The sequence below is a fragment of the Pimephales promelas genome, chromosome 17, assembly GCF_988280905.1.
Source record: "Pimephales promelas chromosome 17, fPimPro1.hap1.1, whole genome shotgun sequence".
NCBI classification, from domain to species: Eukaryota; Metazoa; Chordata; class Actinopteri; order Cypriniformes; family Leuciscidae; genus Pimephales; species Pimephales promelas.
In genome coordinates this window covers 26,563,556-26,580,582 of record NC_142785.1, presented here as the reverse complement: position 1 = coordinate 26,580,582, position 17,027 = coordinate 26,563,556, and the positions used below count along the sequence as shown (strand labels likewise).

Below are 17,027 nucleotides of genomic sequence, written 5' to 3'. Positions count from 1 at the left end.
GAGGATATTTCTGGTTCCATATTAACGCTTTGATTGGCCAATTACTCGTCAATGGGAGGTTTACACACGTTATCTCAGAGGTCAACAGAATGGCGCTGTCCATGTTGAATATACACACTACATGGACTTTTGTGAATAAACTATGATGGGTCTCATAGATTTTAAATGAACTTCGACACACCAAATTATTATTTTGCTGCTATTTAAAGGATTTTTTTCAAGTCTTTGAACTATGTCTGGTTCAAATGTTTGGACTCGCAGCAAAGCGAGAATGAGACTCTTCCCAGAGCTGTTGGCTCAGTGCTCAGGAGAGGTACACGTTCATTTAGTAATCCTTATTTAATCAGTATTGTCGTGTATATATTATATTATATTATATTATATTATATTCACACTCACCGGCCGCTGTATTACGTATACATACTTTGCTAAGAACAGGAAACTGAAGCTTCAATTGGCACAGGCCATCCAAAATTGGACAACAGAAGATTGAAAAAAAAAATGGTAGGGTCAGCATTTTACATAAAGGTGTTTCAAATATTTTATTGTCACATTATAGACCGCTTTAGTACCTGTGGAGCATAGTTTAAACATCACAGCCTTCCTGAGTATTGTTGCTGTCCATGTCCATCTCTTTATGACCACAGTGTATCCATTTTCTGATGGCTACTTCCAGCAGGATAATGCACCATGCCACAAAGCTTGAATCATCTCAAACTGGTTGAACTTGATAATGAGTTCACTGTACTCAAATGGCCCCCACAGTCACCAGATCTCAATCCAATAGAGCATCTTTGGGAGATTTGCATGATAGATAGCTACATAGATAGATAGACGCATCGATACATGCATTCTATTATCGTATTGTAAAGTGGTCTGTTTTTCTATTATTATATTATTAGGCAGCTGCTTATGGGAAATGTGTGGCCGCCACAACCACTGGAAGACAGGAGCTGACCAAAAACATGTGTCTCAAAGAATTTGAAGCACTGAGAAGCTGCTTTCAATCTGCTGTGAGTGTTTTATTGTGATTATGCTACATATTTACAAGTATTTGACAATATCCTAATATTTGAATTGTTCTATACGTTAATTATTATTAAATTGTTGTAGCTCAAACATTAGAGCATGGCGCCAACACCAAGGTCATAGGTTTGATTCCCAGGGAATGCATGAAACAAGTAGAACACAGACAAATGCATCTGCCAAATGCATCAATGTAAATTACACATTTATATTTATGTTTATAAATATTCTGTGACTGTCCATATATTGTAATATGACATACACATGTATGTAATATGTTTTGTTGTCTTTTCCTAACTAAGTGTTTTATATTTGCAGGCGAAAAAGGGAGTAAAGTGAACATCATCATGAATAAATATCATATTAACCTTGACGACATTGGAGATCATTTAAATGAATTAGCCAGTAAAACGTTTCTGGTGAAGAATATCTTTTCATGGTAGATTTGTCATTTCTCTCTCTCTGTAAATACACACAGATATATTAATAATGCGTTTCAAATGGATTTCAACTGTATTGTGCCCAAAACCACAATAAATTTTTTTCATAAAAACGTGGAATCATAATTCTCTTCCTTTGCTCAGACATATCGTTACAATATAATATATGGAGGCAGTTTAGACTGAATTATATCCCCATCTGCATCATTACTTTGCTGTTTTCACATATCAATATATCAGAATTGGGATAAAAGAGGCAGACTAATGATAACCAGACGCTGTGTGTTGTTTGGAGTGTGTAATTGTCAGAATGAGAAATGAGATATGAGGTGTTGCGTGATGGGTGGTCATTATCACGCCCTTGACCGCCGATTGCAGATCAGCACTCGAGTCAGGCTCCGAATTTGGCCTCGCTCCTGAAACCTAGGATGGAGGTTTAAAGGGGTTTGTTTCCAATCAAACAAAAGCAGGCTGAAACATGAAAGGCCAGCTGATTAATGTGTATCCGTGGGGTGTATGTCACTGGCACCACAAAAGATTATGGGCTCTTAGTCGTCTCGTGTGGAATGTAAAGCTGTGCCACTGTTAAATACACCCTTCCTGCACAACCCGCACCCTCATTAGCCACATGTTAATTGATAGAAGGGCCATAAAGGCAGCCACTAATGACTGGGGATCAACAAACGAAAAATGGCTCCGGTATTAAAAAAATGTTTCAAACAAAGCAATGACCTGTATATCTATAAGAAAACACATGCTACAGGTTATGCTTTAGCTCAGTCACAATCAGTGTTTGTGGCCTTCCTTCATATGGGCTTCATTCGCACATTTTCAGTGCACTACAAGGTGTTAATTGAAAGAGAATGGTCCTTTGGAAACGGTCGTGTTTGGTCCAAATTGGCTATAAAATCGAAAAGGTTTAGGCTGGGGAACTTGTCTTGACTTTAAAAAGGCTTATGAAGACAATCAGTTCTGTGCACATTGAGCATTAAAGTAGCACATGTTGTCCTTTATCATCAGAGGTGGACAAAGGACACAACTTCCTTAATTGAAAGTACAGATACTAGTCAAATATTACTCCGTTACAAGTAAAAGTTGTAAGAAGTACTCGTTTTTAAAAGTACTTAAGTATCAAAAGTAAATGCCAATGCATTGTTTTATTATTGTTACATTGTTGTATATGCAACATGTATGCCTGCCAACCTACCCTCATGTGAATATCAAATTTATTTCTAGAACACAGTTCCAGTAGTGGGATTGAATATGTGCACTCAAAGTCGACAATGGTTTCCGACACCCAAATGGCTGTTCCCTCAAACAGTGCCATATTCACAAATTTTTTGGGCTTTTAGTATGTTAGCCTTACTGTTATCTATAAGCTATAGTGTGCTCCAAAACAATGCCAAATTTTGCATTTAGAAGACCAAACACAACATTGAAAATCAGGTTGATGTCAGAATCCAACGTCATATTGACATTAATCTCCAATTTTGGACAGACGTTGTGCAAACATCAGTCGGGTTCTGACGTCAACCCGACTTTCAATTCCACCCAATAATGCAACCCCTGAAAGTATCATCACCTGACTGACGTTAATACTTTCTCAAGAAACTTGACAGAGAAGTAGTGGAGTAAAAAGTAAAATATTTGTCTTTCAAATGTAGTGAAGTTAAGGCGAGACACCCTTAAAATAGACACCCTTGAATAGGGTAAAAAAACAACTAATAAATATCACCATACTTCACCAGTTGATTGATTACATTAATAATAGCAAACATTTGTTTTTTTGTATTACAAGTTTTTAATTTTAATGTCTATTATGTGAATGAGGTGTTGTTTAATTAAGTATGCACTAATTTGCATACATTTATAGAACAAAAATCTTGGATGAAGTCAGGTTTAAAATTATTGTTTCATTTATTTGATATATTAGAGCCAAAGGTTTTTACTGAGCGGATTTTGGATGTCTCTGTTTATCACTCTACAAATCAGAAAATACTGTCAGTGTCAACAGCCGAAAATAATTAAATTTTCACCATTTGTTTGGGAATCCATATTCATAATATGGATAATATCAAAACTGTAAAGTTTGGTGTATTTAAGTGTTACTGAAGTTGAGATTTCTTGCTCAGTGTAGGAAAAAAAAACAATAAAATAAAAAATAAAATGCCCAAAATCTCAAAATTGACTATGCATGAAAGTGTCTGGCCTTAAAGTGAAAAGTTTCCAGAAAAAAATAATACTCCAGTAAAGCATAGATACTTAAGTGTCCACTACAGTCCACCTCTGTTTATCAAGCCAATACTTGACAGGGCAAATCAACCAGGGACAGCAACAATGTTTTAAACGTTTCTAATTCTTTTATAGTCATCAAGCATGCCATATTCATGACATCATATTAATTGAGAGACTAAACAGGATATTGTGCATTCAAAAAATAGTTTGTCATAGTGCAGGACTGTTTAAATGGATAGTATATCCAAAAATGAAAATCATTTACTCAAGTTGTTCCAAACCTGCTTTTCTTTCTTCTGGTGAACAGAAAAAAAGGTATTTAGATTAATGAGGGTAACCAAACAGTTGACGGGGCCCACTAACTTCCTGAGGTTTTTTTTTTTTTTTTTTTTTTTTTAGTAAATGGGGCCCATCAACTTTTTGGTTAACTACATTCTTCAAAATATATTTTTTGGTGTGTTCAGCTGAAGAAAGAAATGCATATTATCCCTTTAAATGAACTGCACAAAAAAGTTTGAAAAGTGTACTATTCACTATAAAATGTAACTTAAAAAAAATCCTAAACTTGAGGGGAAAAGATAATAGAAATAGAAAAAATTTGTACGTATAATATATACAAACTTGAAATATGAACACAAAGAACATTTTGAATAGAAATTCTGTTTCACATAAATCATTTTATTAATTTAACCCAATAACTAAAATGGTTTAGGCCAAAAAGTTATCAACTCCTGAAATCTGCTAACATTTAACTTTTGAACACCTGTACATGGAAAAGTAAGCCGTGTTACTGATCTTTTAGGATTTCAAACCATATCTCTCTCTAAATATATATTTGCTCTTTTGAAATATAAAATGTAAGATCCCCAGAAGCGAGATCAGGAAATTTATCAAAAGAATAATCAATTATTACCATGCAAGGTATAAAAAAAAAAATGCAGTTGGGGGGAAAAAAGACGCAATCCACACACAGTGCGGGTGTAACAGACCTCACATACACATCACTGCAGAACATAAACCTATGAGGCACTGATAAGAATCACATCTATAGGCAAATATATGGAATGTAGAACAACAAAACGATGCAAATCTATTGCACAGTGAAAACAAATAATACATTTAACACTAACTCAAGAATTTTATGGTCCAATTTCAGACAAACCTCAAAAGATGAGAGTTGAGTACTTTCATAAAGTAATAAACACACTGAAACTAATCAAACGAGAAAAACAATACGCACAATTTTAGTCAGCTAGCAATAAATCAGTCGGCGATTCTCGAACTTCATTCACTTATAGCTGGTTTTACTAGATGTAACAATAGTTAACTTTTAAATATACTATTAATTATCATAAGTTAACTCTTTGGAAGAAAAATCTGATACTGCAGCAGACCCACATAGAAAGACACTCCTTTAAAAGGCGTACATTTCATTGCATTAAAATGAGAAAGAACTTTAAAAATGTGATCACACTATTTTTCATAAAGGACTTTGGATGAAAATGAAGGAAAATATTATTTTTCTTAAAGAAGAAGTTAACAAGGACCAAAACTTATTTTTACCAATCAGACTCACCACTGAACATATTGGCCAGGGTAACATTAACACTCCATGTTCAAAATACAGAATAGCAGATTGAAAACACAAAAGGCACAGTAAATGGTCCAATAGTTTCAAGAGAAAATAAAAATCTGGTCCTACAAAGATAAAAGATTTTTTTAAACTCACCTCATATTAATTGTAAAGCCGACGGAAGTTCCTGGCTTCTATTTTCATTCACAGAAGGAAGTATGCAATAACTACATAATTCACCGTAGCAGACACAAGAGGGTGCCGTTTTACGTCCTATGCGATGGTCCAAAACACAATATTCTTAAATGCCCTGCGTGCCCATCAAGGCCCATTTTTAATGTGATGCCCGCTCAGTTTATTACACCAGACATTCTTGTTTATTGCACCAGATTCAGCAACATCTCACACAAAACAATAATGGAAGCTCATAAGAGACTATGGATTCAGTGTTCCCGGCGGACAACTAAAGTGCCCACTGCCATCATGAACCCAAAAGGAATATTGTGTCTACTTTTAAAATGACGAGGAAAGAGATTCTTCTCGCAGCCAGATCACTTTGTCTGCACGTCCATTTGAGAGGTCCAGAACTTTCTACTCTAGTCTTCATTCTCCTGCCTTTGAAACGTCTGTTTAAGCTGGCGTGTGTGAACCAGAGACCCTGCCAGCAGCTGTCCCTTTAAGTCTAAAGCTCCTACGTCCCGCAGAAGATCCAGGTCAGCACCTCCTCCACCCTCAGGGTCCACAGCTCTGCGCCTCCTCCTAAGGTCATTCTCTCCACTCCTCTTTTCCTCTATATTCTCCTTCAAGTCCCGTCCTCCTTTTTGCTTAGGCATCAGCGGGAGTTCTGCTTCGGGTGCACCTTGCTCTTTCTTGGCGTCAATGACCTGCTGTAGCTGGTCTAGTCGTTCCTTCTGCTCAAGCATTCTTTTCTCCTTCTCGGCACGTTCCACGATCTCCTTATCCGTCTTCTCTCGCTCCCGTTTTAAACTCTCATCCTCAAGAATTCCCTTGCCCTGCCGCTCACGTCGCGCATCAATGGCCTGTTGCATCTGGTCTAGCCGTTCCTTGTGCACGAGCAATCTTTTCTCCTCCTCGGCACGGCCCATGATCTCTTTATCAATCTTCTCTTGTTCCTGTTTTAACCTCTCTGCTTCAAGCCTTTCCTTCTCTAGCTGTTCCTTTTGCTGCCGCACGCGTTCTAGCTCCTGCTCGCGTGCAAGTTCCTCTCGTCTTTCCCGCTCTTTCCTCTCCTTCTCAACACGGGCCTGCACCTCCATCTCAATCCTTTCCTTATCCAGCTTGTCTTTCTCTATTCTCTCCTTTTCCGCCTCCAGTTGGGCTAGTTTCTGATTCAACCTCTGCTCCTCAGCAAAAGCGTCAGGAATGATTTTGGGTGGTTCTGGTTCTCGTTGCTGCAGCGGAACACCTTGGACATCGACCTCTGCAGGTACTGCTTCGCCTTGCCCTGCTTGGTTTTTCAGCTCCAGGTCCTTCTTGAGAACTTCAATACCTCCTTCTTGCACTGATTCAAGGGCATTGTGGGGAAGACCGGCTACAACATGAGCCTCTTTTGCTGCTGGGTCCTCAGGAACTGGCTCACCCTGGGGGGCAACTTTAGGCTTCATTGACTCCGCCATCCCTTCCGGCTGCTTCTGCACAACATCCACCTCACCTGCAACCTCTCCTACAAAAGACATAATGTGTTTCATTACTGCACTGCAAGCAAAATCACTTCAGAAGGGAGCACCAATACTGCTCATTCTCTTTTTATTTTTCACTACATGACCAGGGCCACAAATACATTTCAGAAGTGCTGTGTATCACCAGTATTATACCAATGAATGCATTTACATGCACATTCTTAAAGGAGTAGATCACTTTAAAAAAAAAATTGCTGATAATTTACTCACCCCCATGTCATCCAAGATGTCCACGTCTTTCTTTCTTCAGTTGAAAAGAAATTAAGGTTACTGATGAAAACATTCCAGGATTTTCTCCATATAATGGACTTCAATGAGAACCAAACGGTTTAAGGTCCAAATGAGAGTTTCAGTGCAGCTTCAAAGGGCTTTAAACGACACCAGACGATGAATAAGGGTCTTATTAAGGACCCTTCGAGTCGTGACTCGAAAAATGATTTATTCATTTTGATGAACGAGTTCGAACAGGAGAGTCACGAACGCTCATCGCAGAACAAAGCAAGGCGAGCATTTGTGCTTATAAAACGTAAACTTTGTTATTTATTTTTGAAATGACCGATCGTTTCGCTCGATAAGACCCTTATTCATTGTCTGGTGTCGTTTAAAGCCCTTTGAAGCTGCACTGAAACTCTCATTTGGACCTTGAACCGTTTGGTTCCCATTGAAGTCTATTATATGGAGAAAATCCTGGAATGTTTTCATCAAAAACTTTAATTTCTTTTCGACTGAAGAAAGACTGGTATGGACATCTTGGATGACATGGGGGTGAGTAAATTATCAGCAAAAGTTTTTTTTTAAAAGTGAATTACTCCTTTAACTAGATTTTGCTTAATAAGCCGGCAATGCACGTGATCGTGTAACCGCATTAACCCGTTTTCCTTTATCGGAGTAAGGTCATAAATGGCTTATGCATAAATCTATCATCACAGCTAGATTTTTGCCCCTTACGGTGATTTCGCCCAGCATGTAAACACATTAACCAGTGTTGGCTGTTGGCTTGCTGAAGTGCGCATGTGTCATACGTGACAGGAACGCATCCAGATAGAGCAATCAGTCAAAAGTGGTACAGTCAAAATGCAGCTCCTGTAACTGCACGAGAGGATAAGTTTCCAGCTGACATTGCAATGTTCTTTATTTAACATCACAACTGTCATGCGCTAACCCATGTAAATAACAAATTATTTCAATAAGCTAATTTTTGAGAGTTATCAGCATACTGGTGTGCTTGTAAACGGGATCATTATCTGACTTTTAGAGACTAACCTGCTGCTGCCTTTGGTTCAGCTTCTCCTTCCTTTACTTGATGGACCTCCTCATGTTTTTCCTCCAGGTCCACGTGCTTTTTCTGCTGTTCTACTACCTTTGGTTCTTCTTCTCCCTCCTTAATTTGGTGGATCTCTTTATGTTGCTCCTCAATCACCGCCAGAAGTTTTTCCTGTTGGTCCAGAAGCCTTTTCTGCTGTTGTTGCTGCACCTTAATGACCTGCAGCAGCATAGCATGGTCCAACTGACCCTCTGAGGACCAGTCAAACAGAAAGGAAAAAGAGAAGAAACAATGACCCAACATGCCTTAAATATACAATAATTCTTAAAAATGTTATTTAAATTTTAAAATCCTTTGAATATAATTACAATGTAATTATCCATGGCCAAACCAATTGTCAGTCTGATAGTTAATCAAATTAAAACTTTATTAATTTTACTTAAGACACTGTTAGTGGTGAATGCCAATACAAAACCTGCCGCCGTGATGTTGTAGTTGGCCTGATAACTTTCCCACTATTTGCTAAGCAATATTCAAAACAAGGTGTTCTGAATCTCAAGCGTATTGTTAAGTTCTTCTAGGTTGTTGCTAGGGTGTTTCTATGCAGTTAGTAGTGCATTGTTAGGTGGCTGCTAGGCGACTGCTGTGTTGTTCTGTGTGATTTTTTTGGCAGTTGCTAGATAGTTACTAGGGGTGGTTCTATGAATGTGCTAACACATTTCTAGACAATATGGAATTCTAACAACATCAATATGGAATTCTACCAAATAAACCATTTTCATCATAAAACAAGAGACAGTTGTACTTCCAGGGCTACAGAACACTATACACACATAAGCCACTTTTCCAGCATCGGGCTGAATGGTTCTAAAAACAGTAAGGTCTGGTTCCAGTTGTATTTCCACTTGAGCCTGGTATACAGCACGACATGATTACAAACCGTTCTCGGCCTGGAAATTTCAGCATGGTTGGTCACTTGTCTGTTGCCTGGCTACCAATTTCTCTGTGCACTATTTGAGCAATATAAACACAAATATAAACGCTATTCTCTCATATCGTCTCATATGACTGACGCATTTGTGTTACATTGCGAAGAGCACCACAGTGGAAAATGAAACCATGTCTGTACCGGCTGGCCTGGATCAGCCAAAATGGCAACGGTTAAGCAAAAAGAGCGGTTTGGCCCGATGGTGAAAAAGTGGCTGTATATAGAAAACTAGATTAATAATGGTCAATGTGTAAACACAGGTAACAAGACTATTACCTGTTATTAAAAGAATAGCTATTATTAACAGTTAGGACTTAAAAATAATAGCAAAGATGACAGACTGAATGAACGAACAACAGCAGATATAGTACACATCATCTCGTACCTGCAACAATCTTTTTAATCACTGTAGGAGGCAGGAGTCCATGGCACAACAGAATGGTGGAGGAAGGTAAGAAATCGAGAAACAAAAGAGAAAAAGACAGCAGAAAGAGTGCAAAGTGCCTTAATAAAAAAAAAAACAAGCCACGTGAAAGAGACAGATTTAAGATTTGGTGCTTCCTTGCAGTATATCTGAGCATAGCAATGCAATGTGACAGTTCAGATGTCGGCCAGAGAAAATAGAGAAAGTATATCAATTACTTAGAAAGGAAAAAGAGCAAGATAGGTTCACATATCAAATACTTCTTACTAGTGTATGGATTAAATAAAATAAATTTGCTTAATACAATTATCTTGTATATATATATATATATGATAGCTAGATGAATTATGAATATTATGATATTGTGATTGTATAACTAAAACAAGAAAAAGTCCATTATCCATTTCCCACTAAGAAACAAGGGTAGAAACCAACTGGCCAGGAGTTATGAAGGATAACAGAACCAGAAAAAGAGAATGGAAAATTGCAACTGTGAGCTCACACATCTGACTGAACAATAGAACAGGAACCACTATTTTTCAAACCACACTTCCTAAAGCTTATGGACAATGTTCTGTGATGGGTAAAGCACTTACTTTCCATCTTGTCCCCATCTCCATCCTTGTTAGCTCCTCCATCCTTTCCATCAAGAACTTTCTCTTCCTCGTGCTCTTGCACAAGAAGCTTCTCCTTTGCTGAAGGAAGCAGTCAATGAATAAACAAATGTGCCATATAAACAGAATGCTACTAAAGAGTTTATCAGTTATGTGCGCTAAACAGAAACTAGATGTTTATGAAGATCTAGGAGGTTGCCAAAGAGTTGGTAAGGAGATGCTAATGTGTTCACTCACGTTTCTCATCCTGGGCTTTCTCAATCTCCTCTGGTCTCTTGTCTCTGGCCAATTCATTCTCATCATGCTTTCCATTGACTTCAGGAAGTTTTTCTGGTTCTTTATGTACCACTAAGGACTCAACCTTCTTCAGATCTTCTGGATTTTCTGCCTTGTCCAATAATTTATTAGATGCAGGCTGGCCTTGATTTTCAAACCTTTTCACCACATCTATTTTTTCTTTAGACTCCTCCTCTTTTATAGATTCCTGGCCTAAGTCTTGTGCTTGCCCTGCCCCCTGCTCAGCAAGTTTCTCTTCCTCCTCTCTGGCAGGTAGTTTCTTTTCTTCCTCCACAGCTACAGGTTGTTTCTTTTCATCCTCTAGCTCCTCCTGGTTTTTGATCTCATCTATCTGAACTCCATCATGAGGGATGGGCGGCTCATGGCGGTGGGCTTCCCCTTCTGGGACCGCTACACCTGTAGAAGAGAAGCCATGACTCTTAACTGCTCAGATGTTCATAAACCCAGCAATATTACAAAGCTAAATGCATTACCCGCTTCAGGGCGATCTAGCTGAACCTCTTCCTCCTCATTCTTTCTCTCAGCCACTTCCACAGGTACTTTAATTTGAGGGGGCTCTGCTGCTTTCTCGTCTGCTGGCTGTTCAATCTCTATTGGGGGCCTATCTGGCTTCTCTCCTGGATGAGGATCCACTCCGTTCTCTTGCATTAGAAACAGACAGATGTGCAAAAAACATATAGAAATATTTCAAATTTCTGTGCAAGGTAAAAGGCAAGTCAAAATGATCCCATACCCAAATATATCAACCTATGGCTCTCAGGCTTCACGTGCCTCTGTAGCCCTCAAACCGTATTCACTTTATAGCCCTTAATCCAGTAATTGTGGACAAATGTGGGCACTGAGGACTCGGTGTGATCCTAATTTTTATTTATTATAAATGTTATATCACTGTCTTCGATAAAGTTTTGTCTATCCATTTTATGTTGGGGGTATTTTTGAATTTATTTACTTCAAAACATACCATATTTTCATGTAAATTAATTACAATGTAGTTTTATTTTTTAATTTTTTTTAACTACATTAAAATATCATTCCAATAAGTTCTTAGAGCTAAAACCTAAAGATGAAGTGACTTTGCTGTCACCTGGTGTCTTATTTTGGCTTATTTTAGAATGCTCTAAATTACAGTTTGCCCCATTCATTTCTATGGGTGCCCATTTTTTGGCCCAAGTACAAGATTAAGGAGTTTTTTTTCCAACCCACTTATGTACAATTGATGTCAAAAAAATGTGTGTGTTCAGGAGGAAAACTCCTGAAAAGTAGCCAAGTCTTGTGCCACTCAGATCAAGGGAAGTATTTTTTTAAAATAAATCTAAACTATTTTGCCCACATTTGTCCAGAATACGGTTTTTGGGTTAATGATGGTCTCAATGTTTGTTTTTGGTTATTTGATTGATGATTTCGGACCATGTGAAACTGAAGAATAGAGTACTTGCTGCTGAAAATTCAGGTTTGCCATTACAGGAATAAATACATTTTTTTTTTTTTTTTTAATATTTCACAAGGAAATTGGCACATTTTACATATTATCATGTATTATTGATGTGTATTCTCCCTGATAAAAAATAAATAAATAAATAAATAAATAAGCAAAATAATATTGCTGTTTTTACTGAATGTTTCACCAAATAAGAGCTGCCTTGGAGAGAATAATAGACTTCTATTATTGGAGAGAATAATAGACTTCAAAAAATTTACAAAATCTTCCAGACCCTAAATTTTTTTAATGGTAGATGGTAGTGTATATAGAATTGACGAATTAGAGGGTTTGGTGACATGAGTCAAAAAGTAAAGCCGTTTCAGAGAAAGGTAATACTAAATAATAAACTACTTTTTTTCCCCTTTGGAATAGCATTTCACAATAAGACAATAAATGTGTATAAAAAAATAAATAGGGTAAATTTTAATTTGTGCACTTTAACAAGGCTTTTTACAAATGTGAGTCTCTTTACAAAGGCTGAGTACCATTGTCATATACAATATTCACCATAGCCTGAATGCTTCTCAGCTGCAGCCCACTCTTAAAAACACCAGTAGAGGGCAGCAGAGCATGAAAGACCAACAGGATACAAGCAGAACCGCAAAGATTTCTAATAAGGGTGCGAGATGGATGCTCAGTGCTTTCCATATAACCTTGCCACTCATCCTGTGCAAAACAGCCTTTGAATATTTACAATGTCCACACCTTTCTTTAACCGGAGTGCACTACCAAACAGATAATCTACTGCACACGACAGCATTTATGTATATGCAGAAAGGAGTTACACATTTCAAATGAGAAAGGATAGCAGTCTTGATAAACATTATCTAAGGGAGCGAGACAAGACGAAGGGAGTTGAAAAGAAAGAGCGAGGGTACAGTAAAGGGGGTTGGGTGCACTTCGCTACAATCCTGAAAAGCAAAGCGTGCCTGTGCGTACTCGTACAGCTGCAAACGCACACCTCTACATGCCCGCGGGCCCCATGTTCCACTCCCTCGCTGAGCCCTGCGTTTCCATACAGCTGCCCTCAACAGCACGCTGTAAACAGGAAACAGGTGTGGAAGTGGGTGTCCGCTCAATGATAAATGCCAGTGTCAGTCAGCAGGAGGGAGAGGAAGGAGGAGTGGCAGAACAGAATAGGAGAGGTAATGGTGGATGAAGTTGTTGGGACGCTCCTGGTATGTGCCTTTTTACGAGCCTCTGTCCTGTATCAGCCTGTGTTGGAGGGAACACTGTCGTTTCTGCCCTCTCCCAGATTTGGACGCCCTCCCATCTTTCCCCTGACCGGAGCCATAACGGGAAAACGCCACCGGCCGTTTCACTGCTGCTCTGGGACACCGAGCGCTCGGGTTTGAAGGGCGTCATTCAGGTCACTGATTCAAACAGAGGCCTTCTACTGGAGCTATTCATTTGTGCTCCTTCACAATTATTTTTTCTCATTATAACTCATCTTTTCAGAGCTTCATTTTCTATTTTGTACCATTTTTTTCAACTGATTATAACTCTCTCTCCTTAAATAGAAGGCGTTGATGTTACCTGGTACTTTGGGCAACTCATGGGGTATGAGGATAGGAAGCTTGTCCTCAGTTCTTGCTGGGACATCCAGAGGGGGGTTTACTTTCTGCGGCTCGTTGGAGGAAATGGATAGCGTGGTGAAGGTGCTGATGAGCAGGATACCGAGACCGACCCACAGAACCAGCTAAAACAGAAAGAGAGGAATGAAGAGAGAAAAGAAAAGAGAGTTAGTGTATATGGTCATCTGAAATACTTCAGTAAAAGATCAATGGTGTGATTCAGATTTGTCTTTTTTTATTGTCAGGCTCTATTAAATGCACTCAAAAATATAATAAAAATACAATTTATACAGACAAGGACTTAAATACACCATGTCTTTGTTTGATGAATATATATTTTTTAATTTCTGCATTAAAATTCATTTTGAAATAACTCCTTAGATCATCATCATCAAATTATCATCACAGTTTTAGAAAGTTTAATATATAAATATCTATTAAATATTAAAAATGAATAGTAGGGCTGTCAAATGATTAATCGCATCCAAAATAAAAGTTTGTGTTTACATAATATATGTGGGTGCACTGTGTATAATTATTATATATATATATATATATATATATAAAAAAAATACACACACATGCTTGTATATATTTAAGAAATATTTTAATGTATATACTGTATATAGATTTATAAATAATTTATATTATATATAAATATAAATATTTTATATATGAATAATATTTTTTTCTTAAATATACATATAGAAAACAATTATACAGTGCACGCTCATATATTGTGTGAACACAAACTTTTATTTTGGATGCGATTAATCGTTTGACAGCCCTAATAAATAGACAATTTTACCTTTTTATGCATGTAGTCAAATTACGTTACCTCCAAAAAACAAATATAATTAAGACATGTACACTAACAGGTATTCAATGTATTAGGAAATTATTATAAGTTTTACTTAATGATTACCCCACTTTATAAAAAAAAAAATACAAAAATAACTAAAATAATAAAAACTGGTAAATGAAACGAATAACAAAATATTTTAGAAAAATTCAAATTTGCTAGATCTAGAAAAAATATGGATGAAATTATTATGCTCGCCCATTCAGAGTTGGCCAGAAATTTAGAAAATTGGTGCGTTAGCTGACCCGAATGTTTGCGATTGTGGGTGTTTGATCCACATCTTTCATCTCTGGAATGCGTTTCATGTTAGTCCTCATGTTTGTAGTGCACCTAACATACTTCACTTTGACTTTACACAGCTTGCATTTTGCATACACCTTGTCAAGCTTCCCCTAGAGATGATAAAATCAAAAGTTTGTTCAAGTGCTTGACCTCACTGAAAATGGGAAGGATGTATTCGTTTTCCCCCTCCTTTGCTCAAGGATACTCCACTTCTGATGTGCTTCCTGCTCATGGCGTGAGGTGTGTGCTCTCTAAACTGTCCCAGTGCAGCAGCACCGCTCCGCTCAATACACAAAGCTGGCAAGGGTATCGTTGGCATCCGATCTACAATAATGTCCTACAGTCATTAATGGTGCCCCAAACGCTGATGAAATCTATTAAAGCAGGCCCTTTTCAGTTTCACTGCCCCTGATCTGTGGGTATTCTTTGTGCAGCAGTGGACCTGGACATGTCAGGCTGCTTGGCATGAGTCATGGAAGACTGGCATTTTACACTCACGCCAACATAAACATCTGCTGCGCTCATTACGACAAGAAGCTCTTTTGGAATGATCCTCGCCCCAATATCAGAAATGCCACCCATTTGGGTGAACTCCAGCGTTTGGGAAGTGACCCTCATGGGCATGAAAGTGTGGCATGGTTGGCACAAGAGAACAATGGACATCAGTATGTTGGCTGCTCGCAATCCACACAATGCAAGAGAGGTGAGATTACACGTCATCTAAGATGAGACCTCAGTTGTTTTCACTGTGTTGTGTGAGAGAGGAAAGGCATCTGTAATTTGGGCGGGAGACGGAGGGGGCACAGCTCGAGGCACAGAGCCAGACAGTGCCAGCACACACACTGTGAGTAACTCCACACAGCAAGTCAATGAACTTGCAGGATATCAAAATTAATGACAAACTCCATTACAAAGAGAGAAGAACAGCTGCCTTTCTTCCTCACACGCAATCCCTATTTCAGCTCAGATTTCACACAGGCAAAAATTTGATGTTGGTAAGATTTTTCGAAAGATGTCTTGAATTGGTCAACATGGCAGCATTTGATAAAAAAATATAGTAAAAACAGTTATATTGTGAAATATGAATAGGAATTTAAAATAACCGTTTCATATTTTAATATATACAGTATATATATATATCATATGGGTAAAAAAATTAAACGTTGGGTGTGCCGTACCTGTGCAGTCCAGGCGTTCTTCATGATCTTCTTGTAGATGAGAGCTGGGCAGATGAAGCAGATCAGACTGCCCATAGTGGCTCCAGTCAGACCCAGGATGGTCTCCACTATGGCACAAAAACACATATGGATATTTATTTAATAGAATCATTCTGTAATCACAAAAATGTGAGTGCACTACTAATTAAGAATCTAAAAACATAAAAAAAAATATATCATACTACATAACCGATATTGTAATTTGGTAGTAATTTAATAATTTCCCTCTAAAATATGATTGGACAAGTCATATTTGAAGCTGTAAAATCGCCCATGCGCACACCACTTGCATTCTATATTAATGTATTGAGTTGCTTTCCAAAGGTAATGATAATAAGGTATATTATTTGAAATAATTTATTTGTGTAAGTACTTTGCAATTAAGAATTGTAATTATAAAGATGTTAAATATTAGTTCACTTTAGTACTTTGTATTGTTCATTACATTTTCTATAAACTTTCAAATGTTACAAATGGCTTCTAGAATTTCTGGTCCTGCACCTAAAAATGTTCTCTTTTTTACAACAATAACATTTTTTTTTTTTTTGAAAACATGTTATTCAAACAAATTCAAGAATATTTTAAGATAAGAGTCTTTAAAAAAACAAAAACATAACATATACACTATCATTCAAAAGACTGAGGTCAGATTCAGAAAGATTTTGATTTTTGATTTTAAAGAAGTCGCTTATGCTCACATAGATTTGACAAAAAATATCAAGTAAAAACACTAATATTGTGAAATATTACTACATTATAAAATATCTCTTTTTATTTTAATATACTTTCAAATGCAACTTATTCTTAATTTATTCAGTGTCACATGATCCTTCAGAAATCATTCTTATATGCTGGTTTGGTGCTCAAGAAACAGTTCTTTTTATTATCAATGTTGAAAACAGTTGTGCAGCTGAATATTTTTGTGGACACTGTTACACATTGTCTTTCAACATTCTTTGATAAAAATAAAGTTCAAAAGAACAGCATTTATTCAAAGTATAAATCTTTTGTAGCATTATAAATGCCTATACAGTCATTCTGGATTAATTGA

At 37.4% G+C, this 17,027-nt stretch overlaps 2 protein-coding genes across 4 annotated transcripts in view; one reads left to right on the top strand and one right to left on the bottom strand.

Annotated features, from left to right (window-relative positions):
• Positions 1-63: 63 nt before the first annotated feature.
• On the top strand, positions 64-1,580 carry ndufaf8 (NADH:ubiquinone oxidoreductase complex assembly factor 8). The gene is made up of 3 exons (XM_039665168.2): positions 64-313; positions 903-1,013; positions 1,345-1,580. The coding sequence occupies exons 1-3, from the start codon at positions 233-235 to the stop codon at positions 1,363-1,365; spliced, it is 213 nt and encodes a 70-aa protein (XP_039521102.2). The 5' UTR covers positions 64-232; the 3' UTR covers positions 1,366-1,580.
• A 1,784-nt stretch (positions 1,581-3,364) lies between these two features.
• slc38a10 (solute carrier family 38 member 10) overlaps positions 3,365-17,027 on the bottom strand; it is a 30,865-nt gene continuing 17,202 nt past the window's right edge. For 2 of the 3 annotated variants that reach the window (XM_039665164.2, XM_039665166.2), the window contains exons 11-18: positions 15,938-16,044; positions 13,578-13,740; positions 11,035-11,202; positions 10,502-10,957; positions 10,247-10,345; positions 9,612-9,632; positions 8,238-8,489; positions 3,365-6,958 (exon numbers count right to left, since the gene is read on the bottom strand). In XM_039665164.2, coding sequence (XP_039521098.2) covers positions 5,871-6,958; positions 8,238-8,489; positions 9,612-9,632; positions 10,247-10,345; positions 10,502-10,957; positions 11,035-11,202; positions 13,578-13,740; positions 15,938-16,044 — 2,354 coding nt within the window. In that variant the 3' untranslated portion in view covers positions 3,365-5,870. The remainder of the gene's footprint in view (positions 6,959-8,237; positions 8,490-9,611; positions 9,633-10,246; positions 10,346-10,501; positions 10,958-11,034; positions 11,203-13,577; positions 13,741-15,937; positions 16,045-17,027) is intronic. The other variant, XM_089122297.1, reaches the window with a different exon arrangement.